This window comes from Cyprinus carpio, chromosome B10 (genome assembly GCF_018340385.1).
Source record: "Cyprinus carpio isolate SPL01 chromosome B10, ASM1834038v1, whole genome shotgun sequence".
NCBI lineage: Eukaryota > Metazoa > Chordata > Actinopteri > Cypriniformes > Cyprinidae > Cyprinus > Cyprinus carpio.
The window spans coordinates 13159382-13182821 of record NC_056606.1 but is presented as its reverse complement, the minus strand read 5'-3'; the positions used below and the strand labels follow the sequence as shown (position 1 = coordinate 13182821).

The window sequence follows — 23440 nt, the reverse complement described above, 5'->3', positions numbered from 1 at the left end:
TCAACACAACAAGGAACAGGTGATATTTCACACATGAAGCAGCACTGATGTTACACTTGCTGTTGACATCGATCAATGCAGACCTTGAAAGGCATGTCAGAGGGCCTGTGAAATCAAACTTTATTGTGCATTTATGGTGCAGATCAATACATTGTCACTCAGGACTTTCCCTTAAGTTTTATAGCTCACCTTCCAGAAGAAAAGAAAATAAGAATGTGTGTTTCTTAAAACAACTCCAAATAAGGCAAGCATCTTTGTTTTAGACAGGGTTAGAGATTGGTTGTCAAGATAAGCTTGTAAATGCCATTTTCAGATAAGGTTATATTTTTCCACTCACCCATGACTGTTAGGAGAATCTTCCTGCTGCTGATACCAGGAACCTTCTTCACCTTGCACTGATAGGTTCCTGTGTCTGTGGCTTTCAGACCCATGATGTTCATGGAGGCATCACCGTTTTTAGGGTCAGGGGAGTTGAAGTGGACTCTTCCTTTAAGAGGTTCATAGTAGTGTTCAAAGGCCCTGTCGCCCGAGTACACAATCACCTGTGGGAAGGAACGAGAGATGCCAAAAACAAAAGAATCATGTTTTAGTAAACAAAACTCATGTATTGCTGAAATGTTACTCGACATTTCAATTTAACAACTGTTGGTGGTGCAGTGTAGGTATCAGTGAATACTCAAACTAATGATAACATTCAGATTAAAACCTAATTTTTCTGCTTTTGAATGTCAGTTGGACAAAGACAAATACAGTGCTCCCTTTTGTCTTAAAAACGTCCTTCAGCACAAGTGAATTATTTGCCCTTTCAATGCTACAACCTAAACAGTAGCGTTCTTTTGAGGCTACGTCAACACCTTCTGTCACCAGAAGGTATATTTCAAATGAGGCAATCATCAATACATGCTTCATTCTGAAATGTTACATTTTAAGGGACAGTACAGCTCTGTTTCTGGCAAGACATGTGTGCTTAGTACAAACACAGATAAAGACATGCACAGACTCTTGACACCTATGGAGGGAAAATATGGGATCTATTCAACAGACCCCATCCCCACCACTTCATTTCCATGACGACGGAGGGGCGACAGCCTCCCGTGGCGTCTTGCTTCATGAGCAGCAGTCCTGAGAACGCACCTCAGGGCAATTAAGCAAGAGCTCAGAGACCCTTACAATCCTAATGAATGTATCAGACAATATTCAGGACACAGTGGAAAAAGAAATAGAAAAAAATGAAGGGGAAAAAGCAAGACCTCTCCCTCATTCTTACTCTTACATCCAAACATCTGCAGAATCTGAGCGCATCTTGTCCAAATTACCACTTAGTAAGCAGGCCTAATCCATGCCACCTGGAGTCTGGCAACAGGATTTCAAGGAAACAGCCAACAATGTCTATAAATCACTCCATGTCCAAACATAATAACTACAATATAATAAAAAAGGGAAAAGGACAACTGCCTGAAGCAACATCATACAGGCACTATGAAGTAATTTAATTCAAAAAGTCAAAACAAAGTCTGCTCAAGGCAGAGAACAAAAGATACAGATTCCTGCCCTATATACTTTATTTTTCAATAATCTGTTACACTCAGACGTACGTTACAACACAGAAGAAAAGATATGCTATTTTCGATTCATCATGACTTTGACACCCTCCATAGTGAAGACTAACTATTGTTAGTGTGCAGTTTCACCGCCATCTACAAGTCAAGGACACAGTGTCACTTGTTTACTTGTGCATCTTGTTTACACTTGAGTGTGTATGCGTTTGCCTGTAGGTATATGCACTTCCTCCAGGGCCACATCAGGCTTGTTTGAAATGCAAAGCAGCACTGAGTCACCTGTGTTAGAGATCAGTCTGCTTTACAGCCCAGGCAGTTTCTGTAGGCCTGCCTGTCTACATCAGTGTCTAACCTCACTGCACATCCACAGATGCTGCTCTGACCCACAGTATCTGCTACTGGAAACTAGTGCATGCCAACCACCACAGCCTTTACATTGCTTATCATCATATAGTACTAAATATTACCTTATTTAACTTCTTTAAATGCACATTCCTGGTCCAAAGAGAATTTGTTTGTAATCTGCGTTTACAAATGTAGTGACTTGCCAGTTGCCATTTCCCTGAAATATCTTTAAATGTTAAATTAGATAAAATGTTATTTAGGCATTACTTTAGAAACTCACATTATGCAACTTTTTTTTTTTTTTTACAATTCCAGATGGATAAAACAAGGTCATCTACCTTTTATATTGTATATTATACTTTTTTCCAACAAGGATGTATTAAATTGATCAAAGGTAAAGTCATTTATCATCTTACAAAATATTTCCATTTCAGACAAAATGCAGTACTTTTGAATCTGGTATTAGCGCTGGTATTAATTATGCCACAGGAATAAATTACAACCTAAAATATATTCAAATATAAAACAGTTTATTTTAAAATCGTATTTCAAAACGAGCCATTTGTGAGCATCAGAGACATTTCCAAAAAAAAAAAAAAAAAAAAAAAAAAAAAAAAAAAAACTTACCCTCAATTTGTGAATGGCAGTTTATGTCATTATAATTTACAGCAAATGGCAATTCATGTTGAATTAAACTATTCAAATGAACTAGACACCTTTTCTCTGACTCACACATACAGATATCAAAACACAAATTTTCCAATCAATGCAAAAACAGCAACTGGGGTCATTCAAAGCAATCTTATCTCCTTTTTTATATGTAAAAAGCAATGATAACATCACTGCATGTTTGCTTACATTTTCTAAATAATCTGCTTTTGTTTTGCGTTTCCCATTGTCACTCTCAGACTCAATCACAGCATGGCTATTGTGCAATTGCAGGTGCCGTGTAAGAGATTATGGAGCCACAATGCATGTACAGTGAGTGTCACCCCCAATTCCCATCCATTCTTCAATATAAATGCTAACACTAATGACCAATGCAGTTTTGTATGGAATTCGTCAACTTGTCAACAGCGTCCCACAAACAAGAGAATCATTCACGCTTCACTGTGTCTCAAAGACCTTCGCAATGAACACAATCATTGGAAATTGGGTTCTGCATTCAAGGTTGAATCATTGTTTCAGTTCTTGCACTCAAAAAATAGGAAATGTTGTTGAATACAGGGGAAAATGTATTTTCCTACAAAAAGCAGCCTTGTGTGTTTATGTAGTGTCATGCCCTCTTCTTTTATCTTGGATCAAAAGTGAGAGATGAAAAAGAAGGGATGTGTCTAAGATAGACCCAACACTGAAAAGTCAGTTGGTCTTTGTTTATAACTCCTCTTTCATTTTTTTTCTCTCATTTAATAGCTTTTCAAACTCACCACTGAAAAGGTTAATGACAATCGGCTTATCGACAGCATGTTTAGTACTGTCCCTTTAAGAGATCTGATCAAGCAAACGTCTGCCACATCATTCAGTGAAAGAAAATGACAAACAGCAGCTTTTAATTCGCCATAAACATTGAGGTATATGGAGATTAAACATGCAAGTATCAATAACAGTATTGATGGTCCTGAAGCTTATCTGTAGTCTGGTATTGACCCGATTACATACCAGGCCAAAAAAAACCGGTTCTCTGTACTCATCCCTAATTATAAATGTCTTTATTGTCACTTCAGGGCAAAGCATCCCATAGCCTATATATAAAATTTTCAATGATCAGAGTTGGATTATACAAGAAAGCCTTCAAAATATTTTAATACTACTTGTGCAGGCCATGTTTGCCATTCAAAATCAAATGTAACTACTGTATGTAGCTAGATACTGTAAAAATAGATGCAATAGCAAAAGCACAATGCTGTGAAAAAGCATTCCAAAGAACTGGGGCATAATAAATGTTAGTAATATCTCCCAAAACACATACACAAAAATTGAAGTAGCCTGTGTCCAACCTTCAACTTCTGATAAACCATTAAAAACTAAGTGGGTCAAAGACAAATTTCAAGTCCTGGGGCAAAGCCTGGCAGAAGAGAGGGGGAAGAGTGCAGGTCTATACCCATGAGGACAACGCAGCAAACAGCAAACTGAGCAATTGAGGGGAACAGAAATGTGAGGAGAAAGGGAGAACGATAAAAATAGAATGAAAAATTAGGTGTAGAACGACAGAAGAAATGAAGGAGCTTTGAGAAGAAAAAAGATGGAGTAGAGAGAGACCATGTGGGAGAGAGAGAGACAGGAAGAAAGGTGCAAGGATACCAAAGGGAGATCGACCACTGAGGGCTCCTGACCCAATTCTGTCCCCAGCTAAATGCATAATCTCTGGAGAGAAAGAGTATGAGGTAATCTCTGAATGAAGGGGTTGCAGCAGACAAGCACACATATATCTGGCTGCTTACTCTACCTGCAAGTCCAGTGTTGGGGCAAAAATCAGCCTTTTGTAAGAAGTGAGAGACAGTTTAATTACGGTCTTTATTACAGAGATAGCATCTGTGTGGACACAGGGGAAAAAGCAGTGCCTCTGCAGACCACAATTCATAGAGAAGTGTAAGCGCTTAGACACATACACAGAAAACATCAATACATAACAATCAATCAACTAACTTCTGCCAAAACCAATCAAATTCAAATGCACATCCATGTGAGTAAAACTAGACCCTTAAATGTAAAGCCACACACATATCCATCCAGGGAGCAACTTTACAGAGCACTAAAACAAGATGACATGTTCATAAAACCCTCAATGTGGTGAGCTGCGTTTCCCTGTGACAGATGTGGGGCTCACAAACCAGAACCTGCTCACTGCAGATCAAAGCAAGTAATATGTACAATGAAAGGTCAACCTTCAAGGACAATTACACGCAAATACCTCCAATACTTGACTTCTAAACAGATCGTAAGTGGGATGCTCACTAAATATTGCTGTTAAATCATTTGGGATTCAAAGTTTGAGATTCAAACCCATTTAGTGGACAAAAATCACTTGATTATATATTCATGACTAGAAAATAATAATAATTATAATAATAATAAATATTAAATATAAATAAAATAAATATTACTATCATTATATTTAAGTGTAACAAAGTCTTTAAGAAAAATAAAGCAATTTCTAATAATAATTTATCAATAAAATTACAATACTAGTATTTATGTCCTAATTTCTCCATTTTCAAATGTTAAATCAATTAAGCTTGTATTTTGATCTTAGACCACAACAAGGTACCTTTAAAGCTCCTCTTTTGTTGACAACAGCCAGTTTATAAGCGCTTCTAATTACAAGTTTGAGAATATGATTTTTAGTGACCCAAACTCATAGATGCAAAGATTTCCTATGAACCTCGGTGACAGTGAAACCACCAGATCGTGAGCTGCTTGTGTGTGAACATCAAATTAAAAATCATATAGCTTCTGATTGGTTAGATTCTGATGTCGTTTAAAACTCTAGATAGAACGCTGTGTACAAGTGTGGTTGTTGTGCAATAGGAATGTTACTGTGTTGCTTTTCACAACAGAGGCAGTCAAACTAGTTCTGAGAGTTTGTGTTTTTGTTGAAAACAAGAACTTGTGACAGGAAGGAGCACAAGGGACAAAGTCAAACTAAACCTCCCAGTGGCTTTTGAATAATGCAGACATCAAATATGTTTTCCCCAGGCACATAAAGAGACAATCTCTTTCACACAGACATGAACCATATCTCATAACCTTATACACTATCACGTTGTCTACTCACCACTTCCTCTTTTTTCTGGTTGTCAGAGGGCTGCAGGCTCCACTCAATGTCCAGAGGCCCAGAATCCTCAGCAGCGAGAGTAAACTGACAGTCCAGCTTCACCGTCTCTCCACTGGCTTTCTCAATGGATGTGGGGCCAGTGGAAGTGATCTGTAGTCCACAGGCTGGGCCTGAGAAGAGCAGAAAAGATAATGCTTTCAAACAGTAATGAACGTGCCGCATATTTCCAAAAGGAATCATTTGCACAATCAGCTTCTTTAGTAAATGTGTGGATGGATGCTGTTTTCACATCAATGCATGGTTTGGAACTGATAACACTATAGGAGTTATAGCTCAAGCCTGTGCAACGCAGCATCCTTGAGACAATGACTGAATTCTGTGGTCTGAGAAGATATGCATGGTGCATGACCTGATTACAGCTGAAGATGAATATATCTGAGATAATCTATTCTTGGAATGAACATCATTTAGTAAATGACTACTAACAGAGCAGACAACAGTAGGGATCTGTAGAGCAGCACTCAAGAATAAGTATAGACATTAGATAAACCTCAAAAATCCATTTGTCTTCAGGAAAACTATCATTTCCAAACAGAATCCAGACAGGCTGAAGTACAGGGTGATGGATGATATATGGTAAAGAAATGGCTTTTACTGGTCAGGAACGACCCGCAATATGCATGTGCAATATTCAAGTGAATTAATGAGAGACAAAGTCAAATAAATAATTAAAAAGTAACAAAAGTAATACATTAGTACAAAAAACGTATAGATAGTAGGGCTGGGTTCTGACAAATATCACAATTCAATTCTATTCTGACTCACAAGCTTTCATTTTGATTCAGTTCAATATCGATTATTCTGTACATATATCAGGTACAGTACAGTACATGCCAAATTTTCTCAAGGAAAAAAACAAAACAAGTAATGTTTTAAAATGTACATGGGAGTCAATTGATACTACATCCTGAAGGTTAACCCTTAGGGGTCGTCAAACACAGATATGCATTTTGTGGCATAATCTCCTTATAAGGCCGAAAATAAATTAAATTACACTTTCAGTTTTGATCGTACAGATAAGAGCAATACATCAATCGAATCTGTAAAGGGTCTAATTTTATTTGTATACACACATAACAACAAAACTTTGTGCATTTATAAAATAAAGAAAACAAACATGTTGCGCTGTCTACAGCCTTGGTCTGCAGTGATCATTTAGAAACGCGCCATTAAAATGAACTAACTCAGCAAATACTCAACACAGAGACATGGGAGAGATATCTTTAGAAAGCTTGACATGTCTAGTTTTAAACTAAGCAATTGAAAACAAATATTCTGTGATAAAGTAATCCATATGAAACCAACGCGATGTCCAGTTTTTCACGTCTCCCTTCATTATATCTAATGCGACCACGCCCATGCACCGAGCGCACTATTGATATTATAATGGTCCACGTGAAGCATGCGGCGTGTAAACATTCCTATGACAGCAAACAAAGCAGCAAGTTTTTTACATTTTACTTTTCGCTTCCCACTGAGAGTAATAAGACTGAATTCACCGCAGAAAAGACGTGCTGTGACACATAAGAAAGAATTCACCTCAAGAAGCTTTGGATTACCTTTGGATTATTGATGCAGCGGCTTGATCAAGCAAAGATCATAAACATAAGTCTTTTTTTTATTATCTTGTATTAGTTTTCACATAACTTGTATTTTTTATGTTCTATAATGATAATATGATAAAAAAAATATATGAGTTATAATGTTATTAGCCTAATGTCAGTAAGAATGGTTAGACAAAACTTTTCTGTGATAGGCTATTCTCTGTTCAGGAATATAGCCAAATATATTTATAACTATATATATTGTATAGGCCTACATACAAAGCATACTTGTGTTTATGAATGTAACTAAGCTTCTGTTCATGAATATCTACTCTGATATGATAAATATGGCTCAGTGGTAGAGCATTGCATTAGCAGCGCAAAAGGATGTGGGTTCGATTCCCAGGGAACACGTTAGGTAAAAAATGTTAGCCTGAATGCACTTTAAGTCGCGTTGGATAAAAGCGTCTGTTAAATGCGTAAATGTAAATGGAATGTGTTATACCCGGGATCTGCTGAGGTGTAAATGTATTAAGTAAGCTGTAAATATCACTGATGCTATGTGGTAGTTGTGTTCTTTTTTCTTCTATAAATTAGAACTAGTATCAGTGATCATCACAATAATGTTAATAATGTAGTTTATTTGTGTAAATATGCTTACTTTTTTATTTCAGATGTGAGGAAGGATAACAGTGCAAAAGAAACTGTTGCAAAGTGAGCCAATGCAAATAAGCAGCCCATTCAGGAATCTGGAACACAGCTAAGACCAAGCGAGGGTCACACTCCCATGAGTCTCTTCAAAATGTAAAATAAACAATATACACTTTGGAAATGCCAGGTATGTAATGTTCATTTATGTATTTCAACATGACACAATACACGTCAAAAGCTTTGGAACAGTAAGATTTTTAATGTTTTTGTAAAGAATTCTCTTCTGCTCACCAAGCCTGCATTTATTTGATTTGAAAGCAGGAATATTGTGAAATATTTTTACTATTAAAAATAACTGCTTTCTATTTGAATATATTTTAAAATGTAATTTATTCCTGTGATCAAAGCTACATTTTCAGCATCATTACTCCAGTTTTACTCCAAGTGTAACAATATTCACTATACCATTTAAAAGCTTGAAGTCAATATATATATAGAAAATAAAACTTATTTATCACACAAGTGATAATAAAGACATGTATCATGTTACAAACAATGCTGTTCTTTTGAACTTTCTATTCATCAAAAAAAAACTGAAAAAATATCCTCTGCTCTTTTCAACATAATAATAATAATAATAATAATAATAATAATTTGAATATTTGAAGGATTTCTGAAGGATCATGTGACTGGAGTAATAATGCTAAAAAATCTACTTTGTTCCTAATAAACTGTTTAACTGCACTCGCAAGTGAATCTCAATTTATTTTGTGTGATAGCTAAATATATTCTAAATAAACTAAAAAAGATATGCAAAATTTATTCTTTCTTGTAACTCTTCCCTGTCAGTCACACACCTGACTGAAAGGCTCATTATCCAGCTCATTATGCGGGCCTTTGTCTTCTCAGGTGTGAATCACAGCATTATGCATGATAGTTGACGCCTTCTCGCATATACCTTGGCTACACAAAAAGTGTCTTTAAAATTTTAGATCCATCTATTGTTTTCTTTAAACATTTCGGTTTCATTTTGAAGCAAAAACTCTAGGCTTCAAAATCTGTTCTCAAAAATCTTGTGAACAAATGTTCTCTAGGTGTTTTATTGCCTTATTCAGTGACTTCAAAATTTTAGTTTTTCACTAACCACGCATAAACATTGCTTTCTCAAAAACACAATCATGTACATACATGCTGCTCACATATTATTGTACCCCATTTTGTGCTGATTACAGTGTTATTAGACTTTAGTCATTTATATGTTTATAATCAACTGAAAAAAAAAAAAAAAACACACAAATATCAGGGCATGTCAAAACTTCTCCAGGACCAGAAAACACTCTCGGGCCCCAGAGGGTTAAAATGAATTGATTTATATACAAATACTTAAGATTACACTAATTTAAGTTTTTTTAAATAATAAAGTTACAATTACATAATTTCATTTCAGCTTCAACTTTTCAAACAAACATTTACAGTAAATAGTGGCTATCAAAAACTTGACGAATTTATTCAAATTTTAATAAATATGTTATATGGTGCAAATATTTAGCAAAATGTTCCTCTCTAGATTTAATTTTTATAACTGACTAACGAGCTTATGGTCACCAAATATGTTTGTTTCTAAGGTAAACCTTACCTCACACTATTTATAAGCTGTTACATTGATGAATGAAACCCTGATTGAGCTATTGCATGAGACAGGATACAGATTTTGTTAAGCTACTCTTTCTTTTAACATACCTTTGGATGCTCATTCATGTTTACTCCCCACTAAAACTGGTATTAAACCGGAGGAGATGATCAGTTCATCTACCGCTTCTCTTGAACTGAGGTGCTACAGCGATCTTTCAATCCATATTAAACAGCACCAAAACAGCATTTATTGTTTGAATACTGTAATAAAATGGTAAGAATCTAAAATCTGAGACTTTGTTTCTCATCAAAATAAAGCAAAAAGCTTATTGTGATTTTTTTGGATGCAATGCGTGCTAAAAATGTTCCATTCATTAACTGAAAACAGGCTAGGCTAATCGATTCTTAGTATTCAAGAATCAATACTGTTTCATTAAAATGAGAATAGATTCAAATCGAGAAACTGATTTTTACCCAGCCCTAATAAACAGACAGACAGACAGACAGACAGATAGATGGATAGATAGATACTAAATAAAAGACCAAAAGTTATTGTAACCAAGCACTGATTACATGTGGGAGGTTTCTAAACAAGTTTCAGTGAGTTGACTCCGCCCTCAGATATTTACAGTGATGCACAGCTGAAACTTCAGAACAAGAAAGTCTAGTTTTTTGAAAACAATTAGAAACAGTTGGAGTGCCATTCCCGTAGAGATCATAGAGGACGCCTCTGGTTACTAATCAGATCAGTCCCAGGAGGTTCTGCTCTTTTGTCACAATCAAGGGCCTGGTTGTAGATCAGCTTTTAAATGTACATTTCACATAACACAAACAGTTGAATGAAGTTGCAGGGTGTGTTACACCGCATTATATAAGAGAGAACCGTTTAGTTGTCACACCTATGACAGTGCGTGAATTTCCCTTGGGTATCACCACAGCTTTGATTTGTGAGGCTGAAAAATACTACAAATGTGTATCGCACAAGGAATACTGATTTAAATGAAAAGCGGCACTGCAGTCAACAAATTAATATTGTTGGCATGGGCCATTTAAAAATCCCCCATTAACAGTAATATATGCTTGTTTACCTGTGATCAAAGTAATTCTTTAAACGAATGGATCCTTTGGTGACCCTGGCTGAAGGCTGCATTTCATTTAATTTTAATTAATATAGCCAGCTCTCTAGCTGAGATCAGGGCTGCGTTGAAGACATGACTTAATTCAATCACCTAGGCCTATTCTCTCCATCTGGAGCCATAAATCTGGTTCTAAAAAAAGAGGGTTTTTTTACTGTGACGTGACTTAAGAACCAAAAAAATACCAAAAAACACAAAACAGTCTAAACCAGCTTTGCTACAAATCAAAGCCACCCTTTACCCCTCAACTATAATCATGCAAATGAAATAGTACATAACAGTTTACACATCTGACGGACAACATTAATCAATACTGGGCGAGCATGAATACAGAACAGGAGAGCTGAATTGAATATAAACTAAGCATGCTGATCACAAAAATGTGATTTTCATTGCATTAGCATCTCACACATGTATAACGTGTTCAACGGAGCCAACAGATGCACTTGTGAAATTAAAAATGTAGGGCTGTATCAATCAATTATTTTAGTAATCAAGTATTCTACCGATTATTCCATCAATTAATCGAGTAATCGGATAAGAAGTCATTTTTTTATATTAAAGAGCAATACTAGATATTCAAGCGAAGATAAGATAAGTAATTAACAATTTGCTTCCTTTTTAGAAAAATAATTATTTTTACTGCTGAAATTTCATACATTGTTAAAACTAAACCCATTTAATGCATTTAATTGCCAAATTACATTCAAAATGCAAATACCAATATATAAATAAAAATCAATTTTACATTACTTTAAAAAAGATAAAAAGGTAAAAACTAAAACTAAACCATAAATCAAAATAATAGTAATAAAAATAATAATACCTAAAAATTGCATTTGTGTCATGTAACTTAACTTTCAAGCTCAAGCATGACATAAGCCTTTACTGTCTTCTTGGATGGCTTTGTGGTTTTTGTAAGAGGCAAAAATCAGTGGACAGGAAGGTAACTTGGAACAAGAACAAGAGTCCTTACACAATTTCTAAACACATTTTTCTGCAACAAGAAATTGGAGATTATTTGGAGAATAAACCCTCTTATATGTCTCTCAATACTGGTGTGTGTGTAAAACTTGTCTTTGATATCCTTCATATTCTGTGTACTGGTCAGTTCACAGCAGTGATAGAAATTAATCTGTTCCAATAAGTTTAAATAGATTTTTACATTTTATGGGCATTTTTACCTTTATAAAGCCTTTTTTTTTTCTAAAAGTGTGGATTAGTGTTGTCACGGTACCAAAATTTCAGTATTCGGTACCAATACCAGTGAAAATTCATGATTCTCGGTACCAAAGCAAAACACAAAAACATGCCAATTAATTTTTTTTACTATACTTTCATTTAATCCAAACCACATACATAATTAAAAAACAATAATAAAAAACAAACTAAACAAACATCAAAAAAAAAAAAAAAAAAATAAAACACAAAAACAATGCAAAAACGCTGCATTCAAATTTTACGTCTGCGTCAGCCATCAGGCAACCTTATCATTGGAGCATGAGATGTGATGACGATTGATTGCATTTAAATGCTTTTGTTAGCCTATCCAGTTGAACCCACTAGATGCGGCGCTGCTACGTTGTTCATTCAATATATTGTGGAAAACGAGAGCAGAGAGCATCAGTGTGGAGATGATGTTGTTTACGTCAAAACTGAAACTAATTTATCACATTTCCTAGAGTGACATCAATCAGCGTTGCACTCGCGTCTCGCACAAGAGAGCGGCATGTTTAGAAAGCCATGTAAAATTAATGCAAGTTCAACTTTTAAAAAACATGTCTAAAGACGTTATAGTGGTTTTTCCCCATCCCACTGTATCTCATGTTTTTAAATGAAGAAAGTAGCCTACTCTTTGTGATTGGTTTTCGGTCCTTTGTATTAAACTATATATACACACGCATGGTGCGTTTTTTCTTCCTTTCTAATTGTTTAAGCAACTTTATTAATTATATACGGTTTATAATCATTATTTTAAACATTTTCAAAGATAGTCGTGTTATTTTATTACACTTTGAAGAAACGTGCATGATATTTTGATCGATGTGCCCACTTGTGGCCTCAAGAGAGAAGCCAAAAGCTTTTTCCCCCAACTGAAATCACTCACAAACGCTGCTCTGGCATCACAGGTAAGATGAAATGAAAATGACATCCATAATTTTCTGAAGACAGTTGGTTTCCTTCAGAAATACAGTGATATAAAAACACCTGCACTGGGTTTCGACTTTGACATGTGCAGTGCTCAAGTTTATTCAACGAAGTCAAAACCTTTTGGAAAATCTATTTGTGGTGGTCAGTTTTGATATTGTGGCATAAAAACCGGGTACCATGACGTTTTCATTTTTTTGTACCGACTTCTGTTTTGAGTCCGACAACCATGCTTCTTACATCCATTTTGGAGGACCAGGACAAAGATTTCAGTCGATCACTCAGGCATTTAAGTGGCACCAAAATGAGGCACCGAAATCTACATTCTGATTCAGTTCTAGTACATACCGGTTACACAGGTACCAGCACCGGATTTCGGTACCCAAACCTAATTCAAGTTACTCATTTCAGCCCTAGAAAAATCACACATACTAAACAAGATGTTGACACTGACCAGGTAATAGTCTTTTTATAGTACATTAGAGCATCTGTAGTGACATTTCACAAATGTTTCACTTAAATTACCAGCATGGAAAATGTGATTGAACTGGCTTCATCTCAGTGTGCTAGAAGATTACCTCAACTGAGTAAAAACAAAAACACATTTAAAACGCAAGCTGAAGGTTTGCTAACATCAATATCCTTACATCAAAATAAATGATTTACACATGCCACAATTCATTTTTATCACCACATGATTGGGCACCATTTTGACGGCCACAAAACAAGAACATGGAGCAGCCAATCAATAAACCACCAAATAACTATTGTAAAAATTATTTAATATTAGAATTACACTGACATTTAAACACATTCAAGCATCTCAAATTTTAAGGAAAAACTACTCCCATTTTAAAATTCAAGACGTGCTATAATATGAAGCTTACATAATCACTATAGAAATGGAAAATACACAGTACAAGCCTGCATTAAAATATCTTAAGATTAAGCAAAATAAGGCAGATATTAAATAAAAAAACAAACTTGGGATCTGCTGCCTTGGCAAAAACATGTAAAACTATTCCACATAAACAACAGACATGGTGCCATGCTGAAGTTTGAAGTTCAAAATACACTTCTAGTCACATGACCAGCTACCACACAAAACTAGAGCTGCATCTCAAGCGTAATGGACGCTGACCATGTGGGTCTGAAATAAGGGGGCCTTAACTTCTAAGAATATCCATCTCTGCATTGCTGTTCTTGACCTCCACCAGCTGAGCATGACACAACAAATCCTACGAGGTTTAAAAGAAAGCAATTTGACCTACTAGAATGAGGCCACAAGACCACCACAACACTCTCTCCTCTCAGTCCCCCATTTTTTATCTCCCGTTCTCTCAAACTCTCCCTCTCACATTGGTCCCGTGAGCCCCAGCCCTGCTGATTGTAGACCCCATTTGTGCGCTTACAATAAAGAATCCTGTCTCCTGGCAACACATCCTTCTGAGAATGCCAGAGAGGGGATGAACGAAAAGGGGGAAGGTAATGCAGATAAAGAGTGAGTGATACAAACAAAAAATGGGGGAGGCTGAGTGAGAGGAGAGTAATGGTTTAGTGTGGACAGAGAGAGAGTGAATGGTAAACAAAAGACTAAAAGCTATGGGGTTTACAATCAGTTTTAAATTGCAGACCATAATTACAGTCATTTGAAGATCAAAAACATACATTATGTCAAAGTTTAAAAAAAAAAGACCTGGGTCCACAACCTTAATAAGCAGCCACAAACAAGACTAGAATCACACAAACAGGAAACGATGAATTGAAGGTTTAAGGATCTCTATGCAAAAATGCTAACACCAATGCTGCCCTGATGTTGTTTGGTCACAAGTTTAGCTTGTTTTCAAGGAGCAGCATGACCGATGAAAAGCACAGCAATACTAACAGTCAAATGAGGACATGCACACTCATTGACATAAAAACTTAATCTTTTTAAAATAACTTATTTTCTATGCACACGCAATCCCCTACAAACATCACACTAATCATCCTAGAGTGATTAATTCCAAATAAAGCTATTTGAATCATCTTGTGGAAATTTCTGTATTTTTCATACTGTATTTTTCATTACATATCACTGTATGTATTGCAGAAAAACTAAATATTGCATTGTTTTTCCAATATTGTATCAGCACAGTCAAAATACACTATAAATGTGCGCAGGCATGTCTGAATGTTTAAGAAGGTAAGAAAAAAAAGCAGAGTGAGTGTGATGGTGTCAACATGATTGAAGTGACATTTATCAGTTATAAAACAGCGATAAAATCATGTGTGTCACATTTCCATTTCCACAAGTCAATTCTGTGATATCTGAGCCACACACAGGAAAGGAAAGGTCACTCCCCAACCCTCGATGTACACCTTGGCAATAGAATCGCCATTGGCTATTAAATTTTTTGGTTTACTATACTATACTAATACTATACACTCTCTCTCTCCATCTATCTATCTATCTATCTATCTATCTATATATATATATATATTTTCACACACGGCTCTAGACTAACTCTTTGCACTGGTGCGCCTAACTCTTTTTTTCTTAGCACCACCACAAAAAAAAGTTACATCAAAACAATCTACCACATCACAACAAACAACACAGCATTACAACAAGACTACTTTTTTATTTATATTTAATTATTTATTTTATTTTTTTAATAATCGCTGTCCATATAGGCAATATTGACTTGTAAATGATTAACCAACAATCTGGTCAACATAAAGTTCTTTATTTGAAGCACAATTCTACAAGAAAGGTAACTTATTGAAAAAGTGTTGGTGCTTAAAGTGCTTCACTGAGCTGAAATTTAAACTTAAAACATCTCAAGATAAACAAAATAAAAAGAAAATCTAAATTAAGTGTTTTAAGGGCTTTAAACTGAACATATCATGGCTTAATGTATTATGGAATATTCCTCCATTGCAGTCACATGGCCCTCTGATGGCAAACTCCTGTAGTTTGGCCTTCTTGATCTTTGGCCATGGCTAAACCAGCTGGCCACACTCTCTCTAGCATCAAAATCTTACAGACATGGCCCCTCTACACTGATTCTGATCAGATCTTCCACTGTATCTGAATGAAGGGATGCTCTAGTGTCTGATTTGAACAGCTAAACAGTCCCCAAACAGCTTATACTACTAGTTTCAGTTTTGTATGTAATAGCAAAGTGATTATATTTTTTCCAGTTTTTTTTATTAAGTTAATTTAGAAAAACGTTTGGAGCATTTTTTGTTTGTTAAATATAAGTTTTAGTTTTTTTCTTTTAAGTAACGACCAAGCAGCCAGTGTTAGACACTGAGCCTATGTTTGATCAATTTACCCTTCTCAAATCATCATGACTCGCCTAAAATAAAATCTATAGATATAAACCAGTTCAAGCATATAACAATGTTTAAACGTTAGACCCAGATAAATGTGCGCTATATCCAATAGTTTGTGCAGAGACGCTTCAGGACATGGAGATGCCAGCGTGATCACTTCCATTTTTTTTCAGTAGATCAGCGTCATTTTTGCACATAAAGGTAAGAGTAATACATCATTCATAACTGCAAGGGGTCTTTTATTTGTGTACACTCACAATATCAACAAAACGTTGTGCTTTTATAAAATAAAGAAAGCTTTCTGCATCTCGTCTTTAACAGGAGTACAAAAATGAACCGAAACTCAGTGAAAACATGCCTCACAGGCATAAATATATTTATAGAAAGCTTTAAATGATTACTTAACGGAATAAAACAAATCAAAAACAAAAACACTTTCATTATAATCATAATCCGTAAAGATGCACTTCTCTCTAATGGCACGTCTAATAAGATGGCGAGTCAGGATCAGCAACTTCATCCTTGCGACACAGACTCAGAAAACATTTGTTTATTAGTAAATAATTCAAATATCTCCTTACTATTTCCCCCTGTCACATTTATGGTAATTACTTTTGCTGGTGCTTTGCAGTAAGCTTGAGCCTATTGCGTGTATTTGAACGGAGAACTGTTCAGCTGTGCTGCGGGACACTAAACACCATCGAGTCGAGTCTCGTGTTGTTTCCACCAGCGTGGCAATTTTTTTCATCACTAATTGATGGATTTCTAAAATATAAAAGTAAGGAGAAGTCTAAAACAGGCGGGAAACCCGGCCCGCGTCTGAACTATGACGTGAAAATTAACCCGAAGCCCGGCCTGGCTCAGATTTTTTTTTGTCACACAATTGAGAAATTAGGTCGCATGTGCAACCAAATTGGTCGCACTCTAGAGCCCTGATATATAAAGCTGTGCCATTTTACAAACATTTTATATATATCTGTGTGTTTGTAAAATGGCACAGCTTTTTAAATATCTGAAAGTACACTATTAACATCAGTCAGTCAAGCATTATAATATGATAATCAAGTATTATTTAATAATAGAACTTTAGTAATTAGAATTAAAACTGGGTAACCATTTATTTATGCAAATAATTCATTTTAACTGAACTTAGGACTGGTGGTGGTGCTCTTTTTGGTCATACAGTGTTCCTGTAAAAAACAAATTGGAAAAAACTAACAATAATACTGATAAGATAATAATAGTATTATTATTATTATTATTATTATTATTATTATTATTATTATATGAATTCTAATAAGAACAATATAAAACGCACCAAGGATTAACAAGCTACTGAATTCATAAATATTAATCAGGTTGTGTGCGTTCGCTCCGACTGATTTGCTGAAATCAAAACCGGGACGGTAATAGGTGAGCACCAGCCAATGAGATTGTCATTTGCGCATTAGTTCCGCCCACTACCGGAAAACCCGGCAGTTCTTTAAAGCTGAAGAAATCCAAAGGAATATTGTTTACATGTAGAGCATCAGTTCTGCATGTTATATAAGACTTGTGCGAGTGAGAGAAAGCGACGGCAAGGTGTGCGCCTTCACACTAGAGTTTACGGTACACCAAATACACAAACAAACACATGCTTCACACACATACATATAAACTAAAAGAAAAATATCACAGATCACTTGGCGAAGAGTAAAACTCTGAAGTGCTCATTTAGAGTGTTTGGCGAGTGAAAACATATCTGTGTTAAACTTATACTCGGCCTCCAACACACAGACTGCCGAGTAAAATCTAAGAATTTATTGGCTAATATTGGACATCATTTAGTCGCCCAGAGTGAAGATTTAGTCACATATGCGAGTGATTTACTCGTAATGTAGAGGGTTGCTCCCGTGTACATGACATGCAACAGGAGGAGGATTTGGAAGGATCTTTCCACAGCTGAGTCGATCCCTCTGGTGTACAGACAAACAGAAAACAGTTAATGCATTTCAAAAGCTAACAGGATTGTTCTGCATATCAGCATGTGAAGCTGTTTTGCATGCAGTACAGCAAAGCTTGAATTGTAATTAGGTTGTCATACGAGGATGGCTGAGTACACTGTTAAATTGCAAACTGAGCGCTCTCTCTCTCACTCACATAAAGGCTTATTTCAGAAGCAGCAGTGGAGTGGGAGTTATTTTGGGGTTCCGACAGTACAAAAAAAAAAAAAAAAAAAAAAAAAGAGTGTGACGGCTCTATAGAGAATCATGGCATATGTGACACATTTTCCAGGATGGGTGGAAGGATTAATAAATGCTGATAGTTCTTATTTAAAAATACTGCAGATGCCAGCTAGTCACAAAAAATAAATAACAACAATTCACTCCTCTACATAGCATCAAAATCTCTCTGAATTAATTTGTTAGAACTAAGACAGGTTATATACAGAAATCACAGAGAATTGAGAGACTAACCAATGCAACCCAAGAAACAAGAATTAGAACAATAAAACAAAACAACTGACAAAACTTATTGAGGAGGGAAAATAAAGCTCTCCGAGCTAACGCGGCAATGAGTTCACACAGTATATTCAAAAGATTTATTTGTCACTCTCTTAAACTCTTAACTCTTATAACTGTCTGCAAACCATAGCTTTATTATGGAACACTTCTCATGACAAACATCTGACTGATCTGACAGTTTACCTGTGATTACGGAGTGCTTGATTTGATGCAGACTTGACAGACTGTCAGTACTGCACCTGATCATGTCTGAATGATCATGGAAGGTAAAATAATTATCACAACAATTAAATCAATTTAACTGTGCATGCCCAAGCCCATGCCAGTAAATTTTTTTATAAAAAAAACAGCCCAAAGTAGCGCAATAACCATGTCCCAAATATAAAAATGTAATTTCCATCCCTAAAATACATATTTTACAGTCACTGTTATGCACATTTATCATAAACACAGCTCAAATTCTTCCTACTAGTGTGGCCCAAAACATATAGCACAGCTTTATTACAGGTAGAATGCAAAAATGTTTCAGTACAAGCATTTCAACCAAATGTAATTTATGAAATTTTTTTAAACCTTTAACCCACTGGGGAAAATCAACCCATGGCAACAGTTTAAAAGCAGCCCAATTTCGTGGACAAAACAACAACCCTGTGTATCCAACACGAGCTGCAGAAATCAGATTTGACTGATCACGGGTCAAAAGTAAGGAGAGTTAACTGAAAGGTGTTGGAGGATTTGCTCCTCAAAAAGATCCCGAGCTCATTGACAAATCTTTTATTGTAAGATGTGCTCCCTTTACACAGTGCGCGCAATCGCAGAATCTAAAGAAAAGCCAGCGATCGCTCATTCAAAAATATAAAAAACACACAAAATATATATAGTCGCCCCAAAACACAAAAAAAATATACAAAATAATAAAATTTTCGCGAGAGTACACAAAAATCACGGGAGCAGATGGGAGCATGCGGTAATGGTCAGAAATTCAGTGAGAGCAGGATAAACAAGCCCCGCGCTCTCATGCAGCGGCACATTCAGTCAGTGAGCGCCTTAACAGATGACATAAAATCTTGCGGGATTCCATAAATAAACTACACAGAACCCCACTATTCGGACAAATATACATAATGGCTCTTGGCGCTGACATTGTACCTTCAGCAGCCACTGCAAGATAACAGTGTATATGCTAATAGGGCAGAGAGTGTCACAAATGGGCGGGACTTTCCCCAAGTATGACGTCATAGTAGTGAGAAATCTGGAACTGCTAGTGTGGAGAGACTGTTTATGATCTAAACAATGAGTGGGTGGATTTTTACCATTATAGGCTGGTTGTTTTCGCACACTGTGGCTACGCAACTGTATTAAAACTGTGTTAAGTGTTAAAACATCTTATAAAAGTGATTTTGCATTCTATGGCACCTTTACAATTATTTTAACATTGCTGATAGGTTATCACTGCACAAATAAAGCAACACTCTCTGTTAACAATTTTTTTTTTTAATAATTAGAAGAGTTCTAAACTTATGCGCTGTCTTTACTGTACCTCATTCACACACATTTAGTCACTCACACAGGCATTCTTTATAGCGCTCAGACAAACTTTTTAGCACTGCCCTGCAATTTTATAAAAAAAAAAAAAAATAAATAGCTTAATCGCTGAAGAGCTACATTATCTTTCTCAACAAGGAAATGGCAAAATCATATACAATAAAGCAATTAAAGCAGACCTTACTGCTATATCACGTTCATACACTCATACACATCCATTGGCAAGTGTAAGTGCAGTTTTACACTTTTTATCTCTACAGTCCAGATTCTCCACTCTCCTGATAATAGGGCCATTTTTATAATCGAAACAATCCAAAGAGATCCATCTTCGTTTTTATCTTCTCATAAAAACACCCAAACACACTTTTCTGTAAACAATTTTAAAAACAAATCAAAAAACACTCAACTCTGTCTTTTCCTCAGTAATAGACCCTGACACACTTGCTGAGCCTGAGGGAGCAAAGCAAATCGAGGTGCGCTCAATACACCTGCTGGTTTGTTTTTCTTGCTGGTGTGTAATGCTTGAGATTGCTCTCATCATATGTATAGCTTTCAGTCATGTGACCGGCTATAAGACTTGGATGCCAAAACATCCATAGAACTGCAGCACAAGCTTGTCAATTTTCCATCTGCTTTCCAGCTGCAAATATTTAGATAACCTTTCAAAAGAATAAAACAAAGGTATGTGAACAAAATACAAGTTTTGACCATTTGCAATCCATATTAAGCACCCGCGGCAAATATTTATAAAAAAAAAAAAAAAAAAAAATTGAAAGATTAACAAAAAAAAAAAAATAAAAAAAAAAAAAAAAAAAAAAAAAAAAAAAAAAAAAAAAAAAAAAAAAAAAAAAAAAAAAAAAAAAAAAACTTAGTGCCTTAATATGTTTAAAACAGTAATATTAAAAGATCAAATTCAGTAATCACCATATTAATGATGCATAGTTTACATAGGCATATGAACGCAATCTGCTTAATGGTTCAGTGTTTTCCTTATAATGGTTTTCTATGGGAAACCATTTAATGTGAAACTTTGCACATTGTGTTTATATTCTGGGTTCATCTGCTTGCCTGTGCAAAATATACATAATCATTAAGGTGTTTACTGAATTTCGCTATTTAATATCTGTATTTTACTACATTACTAAATGCAATCTGCGGAAAAATACCTGGCAGTCAGTGGAGCAAAGCTTCATTTTGCCCTCCAGGTGGGCGTTCCTATAAGGGTGTAACATCACGTGAAAACAATTAATTGAGACTATGATCACTGCAGAGATGAGGTCCATAAAGATTGGCCTTAGTGGAGTCGGCACAGTATGTGTTATCAGCAGGGCTGGGTGTGATCTGATAGTGCTTAAAGTCCTATCTTTACTGTCCTGCTGTATCTTTCCTAAAGACCACCAGGAACAGCTAAAGCCTGCATTTGGTAGCCAAGGAACAGAATTACATTGAACAATAGCTCTATAAAGTTTTAAACTACTATACCATTCCTTAGAAGAGATACTTTGTTTTGTTTTTTTTATATTTGTTCTTGCACCAAAACGACAAAACTAGAATGCTCACATTGTAATCAAGTAAGAATTAATGATTTATAACAGGAATGTTATGGTTTTGTGTTGCTTACACTAAACTGATTATAGAGTGCATCAATCAGATTCCAAAAGTAAAAATTCCATTAATTTTCTCCATAGGTCAACTATTAATTTTTTTTTTTTTTGATAGCTTATAAACATTTAGAGACAGACCTACTGTAAGCTATCAGGATGTCAATCAATTAAAAAAAAAAGAAAAGCATAATTCCTAGTGAAAACAACATTACCAATCAGAAAATTGAGGCAGGAAAATTGTGCCAAAACAGCTCTCTTTGACTGCAATGAAGCACTGTAAATTATGTAAATTAATTAAATACTTAAATTTAAATACTTTTTTGCTTCAAATCAAAATTTGTAATGTTGCAATTCATCTCATAGCTAGTTCGTTTGTTTCATGGCTTATAACTCCTTAATGAAGGTTGTTCAACAAAGATCAAAATACTTTATAAATGCTTGAAAAATTGAGCAGACACTGGCATGTTGATTTTACTTGGTATGGATTAGGGCTGCACGATTAATCAAATGCGATTGTCATGCGCATTTTGTTAGTAAAGCCGGTACTGTTATCAGCAGTAAATCATAATCATGTGCTTTCAGGTGGAGCAGCATTTACTACAAAGCCGTAGTTCACTGACAAGTTACGCAAAAAAATAAAATAAAAATAAAAAAAATCTAATCGAGAGTTCGACTCCATTTTGATTTATCGTGCAGACCTAGTACGGATGTAGAACATCTGGATTTGTTGAGATCTGTCCGATTCAGTGCAGTGCTGGTAATGGCATTGTGCCCATACAGACAATGTCACTTATCTATTGTCAAGTGCTATTGATTTACACAGGCACACAGTTTATCAAATTCACAGTTTGCCAAGCTCCCAGTGGATCCATTATTGGAAATACAATATTCTGCAGATGAAAATAAAACACTGTTGCAGCCTGGGGCAAAATGTTCAGATGCTGTGTCTGAAAAACACCCACAGTTTTAATCCTAAACTAAACTCTTTGTCCATGGAATAATTGCTTCCACATTTTTCCACCATCTGTAAAGCAAATCTTTTCCCACCAAGTCTTGTTAAGGTTTTAGGTGAGTGTGTGAACTAGTTGCCTGTGTCCTGAGGACTACTGGCTGGTTCTGCAGGAGAAACTATTTAAGACATCTGCCTCCAGTCTGTCCCAACCTCATGACCCCACAACATGCAGTCTGAACTATGAATGAGGTATGATATACACTTCTGTTCAAATGTTTGGGGTTGTTACTTTTTTAAAAAAATATCTGTATTTTTGACAGAAGATAGAAGTTTTGTATGCTCACCGTGCATTTGTTTGATCAGAAATACAATAAAAACAGTAATATTGTGAAATATAGAAACCTAAAATATTGTTCCATTTGAAAATGTAATTTATTCTTGTGATGGCAAATCTTGACTGAATTTTCAGAAGTCTTTACTCTATTCTTCAGTGTCACGTGATTCTGAAATCATTCTATGCTGATTTGCTGCTCAAGAAACCTTCCTTATTATCAGTGTTAAAAACAGTTGTGCTGCCTGCTCAATTTTTTTTTTCAGATTCTTTGAAGAATAGAAAATGATCAATTGAAAAGAACTGCATTTATTTGAAAAATAAATCATCTGT

At 35.5% G+C, this 23440-nt stretch overlaps 1 protein-coding gene across 2 annotated transcripts in view; it reads right to left on the bottom strand.

Annotated features, from left to right (window-relative positions):
* The window catches only part of cxadr (CXADR Ig-like cell adhesion molecule), a 52149-nt gene that overhangs the window by 8240 nt on the left and 20469 nt on the right, over positions 1 to 23440 (bottom strand). For both annotated transcript variants that reach the window (XM_019111571.2, XM_019111572.2), the window contains exons 2-3: positions 5680 to 5849; positions 338 to 542 (exon numbers count right to left, since the gene is read on the bottom strand). In XM_019111571.2, coding sequence (XP_018967116.1) covers positions 338 to 542; positions 5680 to 5849 — 375 coding nt within the window. The remainder of the gene's footprint in view (positions 1 to 337; positions 543 to 5679; positions 5850 to 23440) is intronic.